The sequence below is a fragment of the Schistosoma haematobium genome, chromosome 1 (assembly GCF_000699445.3).
Source record: "Schistosoma haematobium chromosome 1, whole genome shotgun sequence".
In the NCBI taxonomy this organism is placed as follows: domain Eukaryota; kingdom Metazoa; phylum Platyhelminthes; class Trematoda; order Strigeidida; family Schistosomatidae; genus Schistosoma; species Schistosoma haematobium.
In genome coordinates this window covers 67,751,281-67,769,386 of record NC_067196.1, presented here as the reverse complement: position 1 = coordinate 67,769,386, position 18,106 = coordinate 67,751,281, and the positions used below count along the sequence as shown (strand labels likewise).

Below are 18,106 nucleotides of genomic sequence, written 5' to 3'. Positions count from 1 at the left end.
ATAGGTGACACAAAAAATTCAGAAGGTCAGTGAAAGACGTGGAAACAAGCAGAGGAGCTTATATAGCTTCATATCAACACCTAGTAGTTGCCACGATGAAACCAAAGCCTAAAAAAAACTGGACAATCGAAAAAACACCATTACAAGGGTTCAATACAGCCTTAGTACGAGATACCAATGAATTCAGCGAATTCAAGATAAGTCTCAATAACAGGTTCCAAGCCTTACAGAACCTACTGAAAGAAGAAGAAACTAAAACGGAGGACAACTGGAAAAGGACCTCCGATGCCGAGGTTTTCATAATCCAGTCGACCACCAGAAGTAAGAGGAAAGGTGACAGCAGGCAGCCTTATCTGGCTACGGTCCTTACTTGGAATGCATCTGTCTTCCATGCACGACTGCAGTATAGTCCGACATATGAATGCCGTATGGTGTTGACGATCTTCTCAGCTACTCATACCACAGTGTCTAAGAAGGTTCAATGAGGTTTCCCTATCTACACTGTTAAACGATTTCTCATAGTCAACAAAGTTGATGTTTAGTAACGAGTTCTATTCAACTGATTGTTGAGTAATTATCCGTAGTATCACGATTTAGTCTATGCACGACCGATACACACGGAATCCGGTCTGTTAATCTCGAAGTTGGTCGTCTGCTGAATCTTTCATCCGGTTCAGCAATACTCTTAACATTTCTTAGTACCGATAATAGTGTGATGCCTGTGTAGTTCGTACACTTGCTCACATCTCCTTTCTTTTGTATCCTGATGAGATGTCCTTCTTTCCAGTCTGTCGGCACTTGTTTTTCCATCCAAATCTTTCCGAAAAGAGCATGGAACATTAATGCAATTACCTCCATTTCTGGCTTTTGTGTTTTAGCCTGCATGTTTTTCGATCCTGCTGCGCTCTCACTCGATATGTTCTATGATAATGCTGATTTCTTCGGCTGTTGGTGGAATAACATCTTTAGGAAGGTCTGTGTGTGTTTCTTTGATGTTCGATAACTCCAGCGGAGCTGGTCTATTGAAGAGTTTCTCAAAAAGTTCTACTCATCTGTTTCTCTGTTCTTCAATCTCAGTGATTGGCTTTCTTTTTTTATGTTTGACTAGTTGTTTTGTCTCACTCTATTTCTCTACTAGTTTTTCGTTGTATCATATAGTTGTTTCATATTTCCTTCTCTGACAGCTTTTTGCACAGTTGTTGCTAGGTCTTTTACGTACATTCCCCACCAAAAAACTGATTGAATGCAGTCCATAACACCCACAACCTTAATATTCAAATCTTTACAACGAAGTTATGATTGCTGTTAGCATTTGAAAAAAACAACATGTATATTTAAATCCCTTAAGTGAACGGTTTCGTATCCATTTATCATATCATGTTCATTATGACATTTTAGTTCATACGTACAATTGAAATCATGAAACCAATATAAAGCACAAATAAATCAATAAGATTATAGTTATATGAATAAATTGCTGTCAGTATTTATGAAAATGAAATAAATGCTACTTCTAAAAGTTATTATCATTAGATAAAATGTATAAAATTACTACCAAATAATGAAGAATATTGATTTAGTGTAACTTGATACATAACTTTTTACATTAAAAGAAAAAAACATCATTCACACAATAGAAACTATTTGTTTTGTTATATCCACTTGGATTTTATTTCCTTTAATGGATGTGACCGATAGATCAATTTTATCAACCAGCATTTAAAATATGTTACATTATAATTTCTTTCGAAAAACATTTCCCACTTTTATATACGTTTAAGAAAAGCAGTTTAGAAATTTATTTTTCCATCGTGTAACATCAGAAAGGAATTGTGTTTAACTGTTGATTTTAATGTTTCATTATATTCAGAAATAAATTTTAATGACTTTAATTATATGGGTATGTATATACACTAATAATGTTTAACAGGTCACATTGGAACAGGAGAAAAATGAAAAGAAAAAATTGGAACATGAATTAGATGAATTAACTAGAAATTGTGAAAATGTAAGACAGCAAACAAATGGACAACTTGAACAAGCAAATCAAAAAATCACCAATTTAATTAATCAAATAGACGAATTAAACAAACAACTTTCTGATAAAGATAGAACAATTGATAGTTTACAACGACTACGTACTGGTCAAACTTTGTGTGGACGTAAAGGTTTGAACTTAAGAAGAAATTTCTTTATTTTGTTAGTTATTTACTATGAATTATACGTTAACTTAGAGCATACTTTAAGCAAATGAGTATATTTGGATTTTTCTGATGAGTCTTTACAATCAAGAAGTGTAATTCACTCAAAATATTGGAATTATTTTCATTAAGAGAATTATATATATATGAGTGAAAAGATAGTGATGATAATAATTATAACGAAGTCGTGGGATTGTACATATAGTTTGTTAGGAATTTTTTGTTTATTGGGTAGAATAACAAACATGAATCATTAATAACGGATGTAAATAATTTGTAAAATTGAACTGACGTTAAAATTATAACTAAATATAAAGGTACAGATGAACGTCATTGTCATTGAAATCATGTACCGATTAGAGTTAGACAACCATCGAAAACCTAGAAGCACTGGACGGCCGTTTTGTCCTGGCATGGGACTCCTTAGCATTGCGGACATACATGAACCGACAGACCAAACTCGATCTTTGGACATTCGATGAGCGCTTAACCTTTAGACCACTGACTCGGGATCCATTAGTCTGTAGTTCTAGTTGAAAAAGACAAGCATACGGTAAATTATCGAAAGAATGATGCATAGGTTTAGTCAAAAAATACTGCTGGTAATCGTCTCTATTAAACTTAGTGAATGAAGGTCTGCAAACTATGAAGACTTCGCTTACATTTGATTAATCAGTGGATAGTGACCAGCATCATATGTGTCAGGTCCTCCTCTGAACATATCGAGTTTTATCGACCAAATGGTAATGTAACCACTAGTTTAGGTGACTCGACAACGTGTTCATTGACACACGTGACATTGGCAACTACCCAGTGATCAATCGATTGTAAATACATCTCAGTCCTACAGGAGGTCAATTGCGGCCCGTAAAGCTCAGTGGTAACATCTCTGACCGTGAAGCTGGGTGATACGGGATCGAACAAGTCAGGGAGCATCAGTTCGCTTTAGATGCCAGGTTTGCCTTGCTGACGAGTGCCAAATAGCAACGTAAATGTTCGTGAATGTTTAGCTCTTTTCAATTTTTTCCTTCATCTTCTTCAAATGAGATAATATTGAACTTTTGATGCATATTTCTGTGTTGTAAATAAAACCTAATGGGAAATTACCATAAATACGTATTTCCTTAAATTGGTTTCCCAGTTTATCATGACGGAAATAATCAAGTTAAACACATGTTGATTAAAAAATTAGTAAGCCTCATTGAATAAACCACTGATATGAATAGTATAAAAATATTTCCTCATGCCTGGTAGTTCAAGATGAACACTTTCGTATAGAACCATTCAGGTGACGTGGATTTAAATCCTAAAAGGAACACCATTTGCCTGAGGATTGCAGATGAGGATACTAAAGTTTGACAACTAATACGAAACGTAGATCGAATTTTTCCTGATCATCGCCTACAAGCAACTAAAATGCAAGACTCAAATATATGCGTCAGTTACAAGACAGTTTCATTACCTGCTTATTACTTGTAAATTAGGTATAAAACTAAATATAATTATTTCTTAATGTATAAGGCGAAACATAAGATAGAAAGAAACAATCACATTTTAAAATTAGGAAACATGAAATACCATTGAAGTGATCAAACTAATTTCTGATATCTCGAAACTTCATGAAAGCCACTTGTTTCGATTATAGTTAAATAAATCAAAATACTTTTAAGTGTTTGAAATCTGCAGTCAGGTTGCGCTTTTATCGAATGTTCTTTAATAGAATAGGTTGAAAATTTCTAATAGTAATTTTTGGACTACAAACATAATCCGTTGTCGAAAATACGACCGAAGCTCTAATTCCATTGTTCGTTTGATACAGAAATCAAAGGTTGTTCACATGGTTGCCTGAGGCTCCGGAGTTCTGGAAAATTATTTACATACTTTGAGTAAATGATCAGACATATTAGGAAGGAATACAAATACATGAATAAATACTAATACATTACATAAAACTTATTTTTGTTCACTTAAGCCAGGTGTATTATGGAGTAGGGAGAAAAAATCTTCCAGTGTGACAAGTTTTTTCGTACTGCATGTTTATTAACAGAAAAATAGATTTTGTTTTCTTTACGCCGTACATATTTCAGATTAGTCTGTATAAATAATTATTCACCTTTCTGTTTACTTATAACACAAAATATTTAGTACTCCAGTGTACGAAATAATTTTTATTATAAGTAAAATATATCCATCTACTCATGACCAATATCACATATAATAAATGTTGTACATTTGTTCGTTCAGTAACTTACCGAAATTCATTCTTAATGCCATACCAAGTATAATTAGGATAAATAATTGACTCTGAAATTAACCATAAACTCGCTTGTGTAAAGAATGGTTTCTTTTTTACTTACATTTATTTTTAAACTTTCCCTAATCTTTAAAACAGAAGGGGCAGATATCAATGATCCTTCTTCAAGAGCACTTGTTGAGGAAACTCAAGCATTATACCAGACACTCAGAGATATTTCTCAGTCTGTACTTAACGATGAAATCGTGTCATCTGAGGCCTTTGGTGGTGTTGAAAGTTGTTTTCATCAGTCGAGATCCCGTTCACCATGCTATGCTTCGAATCCAAAGATGATAACTAATAGTTTCCATAACTCAAGGGCAGGAGCGTATGGTCGCACCGGATCACCACCACCACCAGTTAACAGTACAAGTGCTTGTTATTGGGGTGATTCAGCATTATCTGCTGTTCAGGCTGCACTTCGTAAACGTGGACTCCAAGTTAGTTTATTTGATTGAATCTTCGATATCTAGCTTGATAATGGCACTTTAAAAACATTTTCGTCTTAATAGATCAAGAATCATTTTCGTGTGTTTAAAATGTGAAAACACACACTAGTAATAAGACTTTCAATCATTAGTAAAATAACTTCGCTCTTGAATCGTTTCATGAAAGTACAAATTACACAAACTAAAATCTTAAAATAGGATTTGTTCACTATTTTAGGTTTCTGAATTAACGGCCAAGCTGAACAACACTAAAGATCAGTGTGACTCGGTTAAACACCAGTTAGACGATAGTGAAAATGAAAGAAGAAACTTAGAACGTCAACTAATGAATATGCGTGCAGAACTAGACAATATACGAAGAGAGAAAGAAGATATGGGAAGAGAAGTAAAACGAATTACAGCAAATGTTCAAACTCTGGATAACGAAAGAGCCGATCTCGAAAGATTACATACGAATACATCTGACGAACTAAAAAGCTTGCAGAGCGAACTCGAACGTGTTCAAAATGCTTATAATGAGTTGCGTAAAAACAGAGACACATTAGAAGGTGAATTAAATTGTGCTCAGCGTGATGCTGAAAGATGTTTAAGAGAGTCTGAACGTTGTCAACGTTGTATTGATACACTTGAGGAACGTTTATCAGCTGAGCGCGAAGAAGGGACAAATTTACGAAGCGCCCTTCAGAAAGCCAAATTAGAAGCTGAGATCAAAGCCAAAGAATTAGCAGACATTCAAGACGCTCTATCAAGAGCTGAAACACGCAAGGCAGAACAGGAAGCTGAAATAGTTCGACTACGATCAGATGAAGCGGCACTAGGTGAACATTTGTCCAAGTGCCAGGTATATTCTTTGTCTAAAACTTTTTTATTGACTACATAACAATGTTTAAAATCATGGAGGATCTTGGTTATGACTCAACATCTAAAACTTTACGTTATAATAACGATAAGCATACCAAATATTTAAATTCTGGAAACGAAATAAAATTCATATGCAACACATTAATATTTGATCGTTTGACTTTTAAAAAGTTAAGCTAAACTCATGTTCTAATGAAACGAAAATGTGAACTGCATATCTTGCAGAATTTTCCGCTTTTGTAAATAATCAGAACTAATTGAATTAGAACCAATTCTTAATCTAATATACTCTTTAGTTGAGGTGGTAAGAAATTATATGTACTAATATCTAACAGCACTAAATCCAAATGCTTCATTTGAAACATTTAGTCACTTTGATAAATTTCGATAGTGTATTAAAAAGACGAAGATTATCAGAACTATGTAATATATATTACCGCAATACATCTCGAACAATCTGATCACACATATACTTGTTAAGAATATTTATATATAAAAATAGTAGGTCAACTAGACTAGAAATGGAAGGTAAGAGGAGACATGAATAATAAAGAAAATAATGTCAAAGTAATCTGAAACCTCATCACTCTGGATATAAGCTAATATTACCAGGGTAGGTTTAAGGTGAGAACAAACCATTTTTGAATACACAAAAGAAGTTTGAATTTTCGTATGACTAAAGGTTCAATAAACTTTAATATACGTCCGTTCACATTTTTGTACAACACAAAAGCCGAGTTAAGATCAATCTTATGACCTGTTTCAACTCCGTGTTTGGCAATAATTCAGTATATCTCATATCATGGTCTAATTATTTTCTTAAAAATTAATTCTTTATTTTAAACAACAAGCTACTCAAAATCCATAACACTACTCTGATTAAATTATGTAGCCTATAAACTACATTTATTTACATGTGGTCATACACCATAAATTATGAAAGGCTAAATAAGTCAATAATATTTTCAAGTAACAATAATCGTTATTATCATTGTTATTATTATTATTATTATCATTGTTATAACAAACATTCACCACTATATCGATTAAAAGTACTTCATCAACTTCTAGGGAGTTTATTTATTTTACGTAAGTATAAATGAATGTAAACGCTAAGGGGTAAAAGCGCTACTAGCCCTAAGGATTACATCTTATTATGTTTTATTGAAACTAAACTACCAATTTTCTTTATTAGTTCATAGTATTAAAAATTATTTTCTACTTGTTTTAGTACAAGCATTTGCATTTCTCTGTACTTTAACTAAAAGAATTAAATTATATAAAATACCCTATTTAACAGTCTTGATTATTAGTTATTACGAACAGTGTTAAAAATGTTACCATTAATAACATTAATTTTAGTTTCTAGAACTTCTCATCATAATATAGCGACCATCTATTTCAGGTAAAATTTAAATAATGAAATGTTAAATTTTGCCATTTTAGTTTATATTTAGAGGGGCTTCTTGTCTAAGGGTAAATAATTTCTAGACGCGACTTTATTTACTTTATTACTGAGTTTCAAAATTTTGATTATTTAAGTTATGAGAATTTTCTTTACTTAAGTAGATATTTAATATTTTTCTAGCATATCCCTTCAATCTAATAAACTAATGTATCAATTCTAGTCAATATAATATTATTATTTTCTTTCAATTCTTACTAGGTGAAACGATTTTCACTTTAACAAAACAGTAATTCTGATTATACATGAACAATTAATTTCAGATTTATATGGTTAAAACGTCTGAAATGATATGTGAAATATACCGGATTATCAAAAAGATTTTTATTTAGTATGCGTAAATGAGATTTTTTGAAAATCTACAATTACATCTGGCTAACCAGGTCGACTAGTTTCATTCATGTGCTTGTAAATTTGCTTTTCATCAGTAGATCTTGATATCATTTTCCGATTTGATGCATAAATGGTTCGATATTTGTCCTGACTCAGTTACTAACCTAGATTTCAAATGTTTAGTCAATACTGATAGGATATGACAGTGAGTAGCTGCAAGGGACTAATAAATCATTCAACTTATTTACGATTGAAGTAATCTTAATTGTATCATTATTCACTCGGGAAATAATTCAGTTATCCACCAAAATTTCATCAACTTACCATGCAGTTTTGTGATATAAACAAACTGTGTTACATAAACTTAGTGAATCAACAGATAAACTAAAAGTATATTATAAAGGTATAGTGTTTGTGTGCATTGAATTATTACAATTTATGTTGTACTGTGCGCCTGAAATGTTTTTTTGGTTTGAACTATTTTAAAATAAATATTATCCATCATGAGGATTAGTAAAGTGTCTTTGGGTACATTTAATTACTTTACTATTACACTCCAACAATTAACTGATTATGCTAAAATGACGGATGATAAGTATATCAAACTAAGTAGGTATCATTACCAAGGTTTGATTTCATAATTTCGAATAAATTGAGCATTGGGTTGATTCTTATAAATAAATAATATATTTGTAATATCCCAATGAGTAGAAAATTAGATTTTCTGACGTTTCGTGACTTAGTGTAAGCCACTTCTTCAGAGAGTAAATAACCAAATTTAAACTTGGACTAACTTTAATTTAGTTATTTGTTCTCTGAAGAAGTGGCTTACACTAAGTCACGAAACGTCAGAAAATCTAATTTTCTACTCATTGGGATATTACAAATATATTATTTTTAGTTATATATCAAACTAAGACTGAAATCCAAATGGCCATGTAAATGGCAAGTAAATGGTTTACTCTCAATATTCAGGCTTAGACTTAAGTCTCTACATTATTTATGTTAAAGAATAGTAAGGTTACAGTCACACATCCCCGTCACATGTCTTAATGTTCCATGTTTTGAAGTCGGTTATTTCTTGTCTACAATTCTTTGATTTATATTTCCTCGCTGGTAAATAGGTAGGACTAAATGATTAGTACATTCATCTTCTATTCATTTTCTACTGTTTTCAACAATCTTTTGCTTTGTATATTAAGATTAAAATTGAGACTATCGGTTATAAAACTAGACTGTTTAACTTAATGGCGTTTGCCAGATTCATTTATTTTTCATAAATGATAGCTACATTGTAAACAAAACCCGGCATGTATACAATTAAGAGCTAATAATCTTTTTGGTATTACAGATAAAGCAGCTAGATACAATTTCTAAGTAAACCTAAACTATCATTTAATTAACCCTTTTTAGATGTTTTATTGAAAGTGTCCTTTTAAAAATTATCACTGTACTGGAAGTTACATACAAACCGTTTCAGGTATCTATTTGCATTAACATATTTTTCACCTTCTTTTATTACTTTCGTAATGAAACCAAGACTTCATTAAATTAAACTAGTATTTTAATGAAAAAAAACAACTGAAAGTAATGATATGTTGAGTTCCATTTACTTTGAAAGTGCATATTAACTGCTTAAGATATAAATATCATAAGTATGGATACGAAGGTTTTCGAAGAACATATCCATAACCAATCACTGTTTATTAAGTAATCACTCTGAAAGAAGTGGAATGACAAATCTCTTTTGAAAATGCAAATTACACCCAGATTCATCCTAAGAAATTAATTCTTTGTAAATTTTAGAGTAAATTAGAAGAGGCCTCCAACAAGAGGTCAATTCTGCAGAGCCAATTAAGAAATCAGGAAGCGGAATACAACCAGCTAGCATCTGACTATCGAAATGCTGATGCAGATCGTTCTAGCCTGAAAGAAGAACTTATTCAAATGGAATCACAAAAAAATGAACTGATTTACGAAAAGAATAGCATTTCTCAATCTTTAACCATGTCTGAAGCTGCTCGTGAAAGACTGGAAGAAGAAATCACCAGCCTGAACAGAGAAAAGTTAGAAATTACGGAGCAAGTAAGTTGGGGAATTTCTATCTATTTTGCGTTCTAAAATACTTATCTCTATTTTTATTCTGAAGTTTGTTCAATAGTTTTCTTGATATGACTTTGAAATATAAAGAGATAGTAGCAATAAAATTTGATTGCGGTATTCTCTAACTCAGTTATAATCTTACGACACCGGATTTGGAACTTTAAAAATTAAGTATACGGATAGCAATAGGTTGGTTTAAATTTCAAAAAAATCAAAGTTTCCCAAATGACCATAACTCAATTCTCAATTTCAATTTATTAAAACCGAAAACTAACGAATTTCAAAGGTTCATATTAAATGGAGTAAGCTATGATCTACCCTTTCAGAAAATTCACATTCATATTCAATGTCATAACATAAAATGCTACTTACGTTTCATCTTGTTTAAATCTTACCACTGACAATTAAGGACTGCAACTGATCAGATTCTTATTGACATATGTGCATCCTGTGAGGATTGGTTCGATATTGTCTTAAGTCACGAACTTTATGAACCGAGATGGATAGTAGCCAACAGTGGAGTCCACGCCACACGTTTCGCTCTGTTTGGAGCTCGTCAACTGAATGTACCTGGAATCCAGAGCTGATGTTCTCTCTGGGACTCTAACCCAGAATCTTTCTCTTTGCACACCATCACATCATCCATCTGTGCTTCAAATCCAAGTGATTTAGTGGCATTATCGAGACGATGTGCACGGGATGCACACATGCCAATAAGAAACAGATCGATTGCACTCAAAACTATCAATGGTAAGATTAAAACAACTAATATATAAATTAAACTTCGTCCCATTGCTTAAGCCATTGACTATTTGAACTCAGTGGTTAAGTGGACAACGGGGTGACGTTTGAAGTGGACAGAGCTCCGGGATGAACACCAACTGTGGAATCCACGTACATCCAACTGACGAGTCCTAAGTGGAACAAAACGTGTATCCCGGATTCCACTGCTAGTCACCATTCGTCTTTGCTTAAATTTTTTGCAGTTTTTCATAATATTTCTCCCATTCAGTTGAATACAAATATTTTTCAAAATATCTACTAAATTTCAAAGAAATTATTCTACTGAAGAACATCTGTTAATATCTTTAGTGTGAATTCATCTTCATAAACCTTCTGGTTATTTAAAGATGTAACACTGATGGTTACTATCAACCGTAAAACTGTACAAAGCTAGTCTTAGATAATATAGAATGAAGAGATATCATTCAACAATGAGGAAAATGGACCATTATGTTGATAACATAATCAAATGACTTTTTGAAAACTCTATTTGGAAATAAAAACCACGATTTCACTAATACCAACAATTGACAGTTAACAAGGTAATTTTAAAACGGTTATTTTGATAAAAGACTTTCGTATTTTTATAGCTGAATGCTGTTACAAGACAAAAAAATGGTCTCACTAATGAACTTATCCAAAAGAATAGAGATTATGAACGAATTCGTGATGTCATCGGACGTCTGAATAAAGAAAAAGAAGACTTGACAAAAGAGAAAGGTGAACTTTCGACACAAGTCACTGCACTTAGTAGAGAATTAAATCAAACTTGCGATTTACTTGTAGCGAGTAAAAAAGAGCATGAAAATTTAGACGCTGACTACTATCAAGCCAAGCAACAGATAATGCAATTGGAAACTAAAAGAGATTTATTAGAAAATGAGTTACAAGAACAAAATCTAAAACGAGAAAATTTATTGGGTAAGCTTTGATTTTAAAAAGGCGAGTTCACGTTTTTATCGACTCGGCGTAACATTTCATGGTGTTACTTTTACTCACAATGTAACATCTTGACACTGGTTTTATCCTCAGTGTAAGATTTTAATCAGTACCATATTGGTTTTATATTTTCAGTTGTAGCTTATTCAGATGCCTGCTCAATGGTTTAGAGGTTAGGTGCTTCCGTTTGAGGTCGAAGTTCCTGGGTTTGGATCCCGCGTGAGGGGACGCGAATGCGCATTGCTGAAGAGTTTCATACTAGGGCGCCCATTCAGTACTCCCAAGTTTCGAATGGTAGTCTAACTTAGATCTGTTCACAATTTCAACGAAGCCTACATGTTTATAGGAATTAAGTGTGAATTTCGTTCAGGATGACAAGTGTCAACTTTTGTCAGCGATGAAAATCATATATCTTGGATTATTCCATGTGAACTTCCTGTGCGTTTTACAGCAACGCTATGTATGTTTTCATTTCTGCGATGCTTACTAACTATTCATCAAAAGCTTTTAAAATCAGTATCCGAATGAACGTATTTGGTTTAATCATGCTATGATATTGGATGACTTGTTTTGGTGTCGTGTTTTTGTAAAGTCAATAAATCTTTAATTATACCAGTCTTTGTTTTTTTACATCACGTCATGGAGATTACACTAGTTCTTGTTTCCAAGGTTACGCAGTTGGACCGACAACACAACAGAATCGCCACGTACATAATAGAAGCGACAATATGCAACTAATTTTCTTCAATACCATTCGCTATTTTTATGCTTAGACTTATACAATGCAGTTTTGAGCAATGTCTCAAAAATTCTTTAATAAGTCATATGATAATAAATATAACTTTTACTTTAGAGCATAATTTGCCGATGATTGTTAGCCATTAGCATTATTCCTGATTTTGACACTACTTTAGCTGAAAGTGTTATCATAATTTTTTAACTGTAGACATTTTAACAGAACAGAACTATTTAAGGTTGTTTGCCTATACTGAAATTTACAATAATCACATAATTTAATGGCTCATATTGCATCAAAGGTGTTATTTGTTTAATATCGTGACAATAATAATATCCTGATAGGTAAATTTCACAAATTTGCTTTACAGTATTTCCAATTAAAGTTTAAATGTTTGTTTTATTGTATCTTTGCATAATACTAGTTGAACTGAAACGCACTCAGGCCGACCTTCAACATGAAATTGAACGTGGACTTCAGGCTCGTGAGCAAGCCTCACAGGCTTTACAGAAACGTGAAGATGAATTGCAAGGGGCGATGAAACTATCAAAAGAGGCAGCTGAAATCGAAATAACGAGATTGAGAAATCAGTTGACTGAATGTAGACAATTGTCTGATAAGGAGCTAAGGGATCTTACACTGAATCATAAAGAAGCTATTAAAGACCTTATAAATCAGAGCGAACAAGATAAACAAGATTTCGATAATGAAGTAAGAAATTTGGTCGCTTTTTATGGAAATTTTGTCTACTTTCCATTGAACTGACATATATTGGTTAGTACAAATATTCGAAATAAATTTACAAGTATATAGGGAAGAATTATGAACTATAATCGAACCCTAATTGACACTCACCTATAAAATAGAATAACATCATTTGATGTAGTATTGTTTTTGACTTCCCTAGCTTGAAATCTATTCTAATACGCCCATTCATTATCAATAGTTATCGAGAAACCAGACAATATCAGAAGTATAATCAATCAATTGAGCAAATTTTATATATAAAATATTTTGCAGTAAATTAGTCATATGAAAAGAAAAAAGCAACTGAATGAATATGAATTGCATACACGTAAGATGATGATAATGCCAAACAAAAACAAACTTTTGACTAACAATTTATTGGTTAATTCAAATGTTTCGAATTCGTACATAAAAATTTATTCTGTTAAGAATTTGTAAGGTGTATCCACATTAGGAAAGTAAAGTTCATTTGATTAACTCAAATTCTTGACAAAAGGTGATTATATTTATTCTTCTTGGATAGTTATTTTCACATAATAAGTATTGAAATTTTGGTTAGTTTTATTTTATGAACCAATGATCTGTTAGTAAATTTTGTTTGAAAATTAAATGACTCTGTCTGTTTGAATTATTGTTTGCAATATAATGAGAAAAAAAAAACAATTTTCGAGAAAAATATAGATCAAACAGTCTATTTGGTCTCATAGTTTAATAGTATTTTACATGTAAAAAGCATTTAATGCTATACAATTTACTAATTTTCGTCAATACTTGTATTTTTGAGAACTCTATTTGGATTATGCAAAACAAAAAAACTAAAAATAATACCAGACTACTGTTGACTTAAGAAACATCAAGTATATGGGGTCTGTTCACTAACTAATTTTTAGAGTGCCAAAATTGAGGTTTAGGTCAGAACTAGTCTAGACACCAAAGATATCGTTTACAAAGGCAATCTACAATGTGATTGCTAAAGTAAATACTAATTATACAACCATACAAATAAGCAACTTCCATCTTGAAGACCTCTTTTAAAGGTTAGCACGAAATCAACCATTGTTTCGCTGTTCAGATTCCTTGTCTATTCAAATTTGTCTAACTGTAATGCTAATTGATTCAACCGAAATATTTGTGTATTCTGTGTATTGGCTTTGAAATGTAATTCCCGAAGTTCTAGTAAGTAACCATGACCAATGAAGTAAACCAGTTTAAGGCTGACTAGATAATAATGTTTTGGTAGATAAATTAGCAAGTGATTCAGGTTAAATTTATTTGTACTATTGTATTATTTGTATCATATAAACCTCTTCAAACCACTCAGCTAAATAGGTTATTGTCAAGACCTTGAAACTTTATTGTTTATATGTCTTATAGTTTTTGTAATGTTGCGTTTGTCTTTGCTTAAGTTTTTTCGTATGATCCTGACTAAAGACTAACCTGTTCTTGAATCAATATATCGATGATTCGCAAATGATTTTAACTTATTATTTTACTGGTATGAAGTAAGCTCCCCATTTCAATGAACTGAAATACTCTAATATTTCCACTCTTGGTTATTGGTATATGGCAGTCTGAAATCTGGGAAAATCCTATATTTCATTAAACGAAAAGCTGGTAGTCTACTTTCAAAATGATATGTTTTAAAAAACCTTTATTGTCTATCAAAAAATTAGATCTTAAATTTCTATTTTCGTGATGGCAAAATTACAGATTTTATTTAATAAGTTGCTTCTCTCCTATTCTTTATTGTCGACAATAGTGGTTGATTGTCAGAACAAAATCTTAAGTCTTTTTATACTGCAAAATGATTTGATTTGTCTGTCAGATTGTAAATTTGACTGATGAGATTTTTAACCCTTAAAGAGCGTAAGCCCCATCAAGATTTCAACTAGGTCTTATTGGTGAGAGTCAACCTGCTAACTACTTCCAATATTTAAAACCAAAGAATAGAGCACGCAATTTCCTTAAGTTAGTAATCACATTGTGCCTTGATCGATGGAATTCAATTAAAATCAAGGGTCAGACAAATATGACATTACTTTTTATTCAACGATCAAACAGTTCATCTTAAGATATATCAGTATTCTGAACAATCCTCATTACAAAGTTATCAAGTGAATATTATCAAGATCGTTTAACGACTTGAAATGTTTTTTATTCCTATTAAAATGTAAAATATATTTTAACTTTTCTTTAATTTACAGTTATTGAATGTATTCATAAAAAATTATTTTTGCAAACGATTAAAATTTTTCACAAAATAAACATATTTTTCCTAAATGTATACATAATTACAGCTCATGAAACTTCAAAGGGAAAAAGATGAAATAACTTTGGCATATGAAGCAGAGAAACAAAATTTATTATCGTTCAATGAACAAGAACGAGTTAACTTAAATGAACGATTAAATCATTCATTACAACAAATTAAAGGATTAGAATCAGAAATAGATAGAATTAAACGCGAAGCTTCAGCTCGTCATGAACGTGATGATATGGCCAAAGCCGATTTGACACGGGAACTGAAAGAATTCCGTCAACACTATGAAGAGACATGGTAATTGAATATGTTGTTCAGATTCCATTTGTTTTAGAAATATAACAAAATTCAGCTTATTTACATGGAATAATCAAGTGGTAGAATTTACAATTAAGTTGTCCGATTTTCTGAGTTTGTTGAATTTTAAATTGTCTTCGGAATAATACAATCGATAGTTGAAACGATTTCATAAATTTAGTTTTTCAGAATTTAAGCTAGTAATTACAAAATTAGTTAAATGTTTCATTTATCTCTATTGTTACTTACGGTGGTGGTAAACACCACTAAACTCACAGATATGTACGTAGTTTATTTATACACTTGTCATGGATTACATTTTTGGGATTACTAGAGTCATTTTCACCGTCATAACCATTAAACTAGGATTTATATTCGAGAATATAACAGACTTTAATAAATACTGAATATTATGATTTTTTGTTACAGTTGTGGCTAATAGCAAATATGAAATTAGATTAAGCCAACTATAAGATATTACTTCCCATGATAAACATCATATGCTAAATAAGTACGTCTTAAGGTTTCTTGAGTAGTAGTTAAAATATTTGTCTCTTACGTTTTAACAACTTTTTACGATTTTAACAGTCGTCACGGAGCAGAATGTTATAAAAGCTTGAGATAATATATGTTTAGTGTTGGTTGTTATCTATTCTGCATAAGATAGTTATTCACTTCTATTAAACAAATTTATCTAAAATATTATCATCATTTTATAGTGCATTACATGAACAGGCAATGAAGAGCGCTCAAGCAAAATCTGCTCAGCTAGCCACTGAAAGAGATCTAGCAAGAAATGAAGTGAACGAATTAAAAATGCAAATAAATTTAATTGAAGAAGCTCGAGATGGATTACAAAAAAATATCTCAGAAATATCTCGTCGTTTAAAAGAAACAGATGAAGCTCGAGAAACACTACGTAAAGAAATTATTGACTTACGTAGAACTCTAGCTGAAACGCAGCGTGACCGCGACAATCAGGAAGAAGCCAAAGAGAATCTCGTGAAACGAGTTCAGTCTCTAGAAACTGAGCGTGTTGATCAAAATAGAGTACTAACTGACCAACAACAACAAATCTCTGGTAATTAATCTTAATCTAACAACAAGTTGTGGTTTATTTTTGTTTATGACTATTCTTTCAAAACATCCGAGTCAGGGTGAGCCGGCTTACGATTTTTATTGATTTTGTTGATGATCGTTGATGAAGGCAGAAGTTGAGTCCCACTTGGAAGCATACTATTTGTGCCTGGGTTGCATTCTTGGAGCTCTATTAATTGATCAACACGGCTTGATTGATTATCAGGAGTTAGTTTTATCTCAGTCACCAAGTTTTCTGTCTCAATTCAAATCGCGTTGAGTAAAGTAAAATGAACAACAAACCAGGTTTTAACTGATTAATCCGTAAAAGCTAGAATAAAAACCTTGTAGAGCATTGAAAAAATAAATTTGGAAATTAATGTAAGAAAATATGAAATTACAAACTATACACACATTTAATGAAATAAACACTACAAAATAAATATTAGTTTATATAAAAAGTTTTGTTACTTGGACATGTAAAGTCTATAGTACCTAAACTGAGTATTTTTCACAATGGGCCTGGCCAGAAATCCCAGTACTGAGTGACCGAATACTGTTAGTTGATGGGCGAATTGAAGAAGATAAACATTTTAGCAAAAGTCTTAAAGAATAATTGGCATCTGACAATTAGTGAAAATAGAAATGGGAACTTAAAAGTACGTGGCAAACAAGACATATTTTCAAGTAGAAGGTTCTCCTAACGTTTTCGGTATGAAAGTCACAACGTTATAGATAAAAAAAGTTTATACAGTAATTGAAAGATATACAGAATACAAATGTAGTGTTAAACCATAGTGCTAGTAGCTATTACAAACTCAACTGACAATACGACATTGTCGATGAAGTTCGAAATCTCTATCATAACAGGCGGAAATTTGAAGTAAATCTCAAACCCACGAGTTTTACATTTCACGTGATGCATGCTTTGTGTAATTTTTGGATGTCACGAGCTCGGATCCCAAAGCAACCTGAGCTCTGTTTATTTAAAATCCTAACCCTAGCAACGATAATTCAAATTCGTCTGAAGTAGTAAAGTAGCTGGATATATATATATATATATATATGTATATATATATATATGTCTTCGCGAACCTAAACCATTTTCCGTATCCCAGATTTTCCACTGATCTATCTTAGTATTGTTATAGCCCGAAATCATGACGTATTTCCTAATACTTGAATCAAGTCAACAATTTGAAATATGTATACTGAAATAACTTGGCTTAGTGACAACCCTTTGAATAAATGTGCTTTCTGATTTACGCCTATAAGTCATGACAAGCCTAAAAATTATAAATTGACGAAGATCAGATTAAACGGGTCAACTATCGAGTCTCCATTACGGAAATAGTAAAAGAACCCTTTCACTTCAAAAATGCTATTCAAAGTAGTTTTTACGAAGTTTTACCATTTGGGTAACAACTAGACAGTGGAGATGAAATAAACTTTCTGTTGAAAAGCTGTTGGTTTAATCCTCTGTTATGTAAAGTAAATTTCTTGTCTAAATTTTAACTCAGGTTCATTAAAATGGATAGTGACTTATCTGGCAATACAAATGT

At 31.9% G+C, this 18,106-nt stretch overlaps 1 protein-coding gene across 2 annotated transcripts in view; it reads left to right on the top strand.

Annotated features, from left to right (window-relative positions):
- Window positions 1–18,106, top strand: part of MS3_00001939 (uncharacterized protein) — a 69,625-nt gene that overhangs the window by 25,124 nt on the left and 26,395 nt on the right. For both annotated transcript variants that reach the window (XM_051209459.1, XM_051209460.1), the window contains 8 exons: window positions 1,931–2,168; window positions 4,594–4,934; window positions 5,161–5,784; window positions 9,409–9,687; window positions 11,079–11,409; window positions 12,588–12,874; window positions 15,208–15,467; window positions 16,187–16,548. In XM_051209459.1, the coding sequence (XP_051074917.1) occupies window positions 1,931–2,168; window positions 4,594–4,934; window positions 5,161–5,784; window positions 9,409–9,687; window positions 11,079–11,409; window positions 12,588–12,874; window positions 15,208–15,467; window positions 16,187–16,548 (2,722 nt within the window). The remainder of the gene's footprint in view (window positions 1–1,930; window positions 2,169–4,593; window positions 4,935–5,160; window positions 5,785–9,408; window positions 9,688–11,078; window positions 11,410–12,587; window positions 12,875–15,207; window positions 15,468–16,186; window positions 16,549–18,106) is intronic.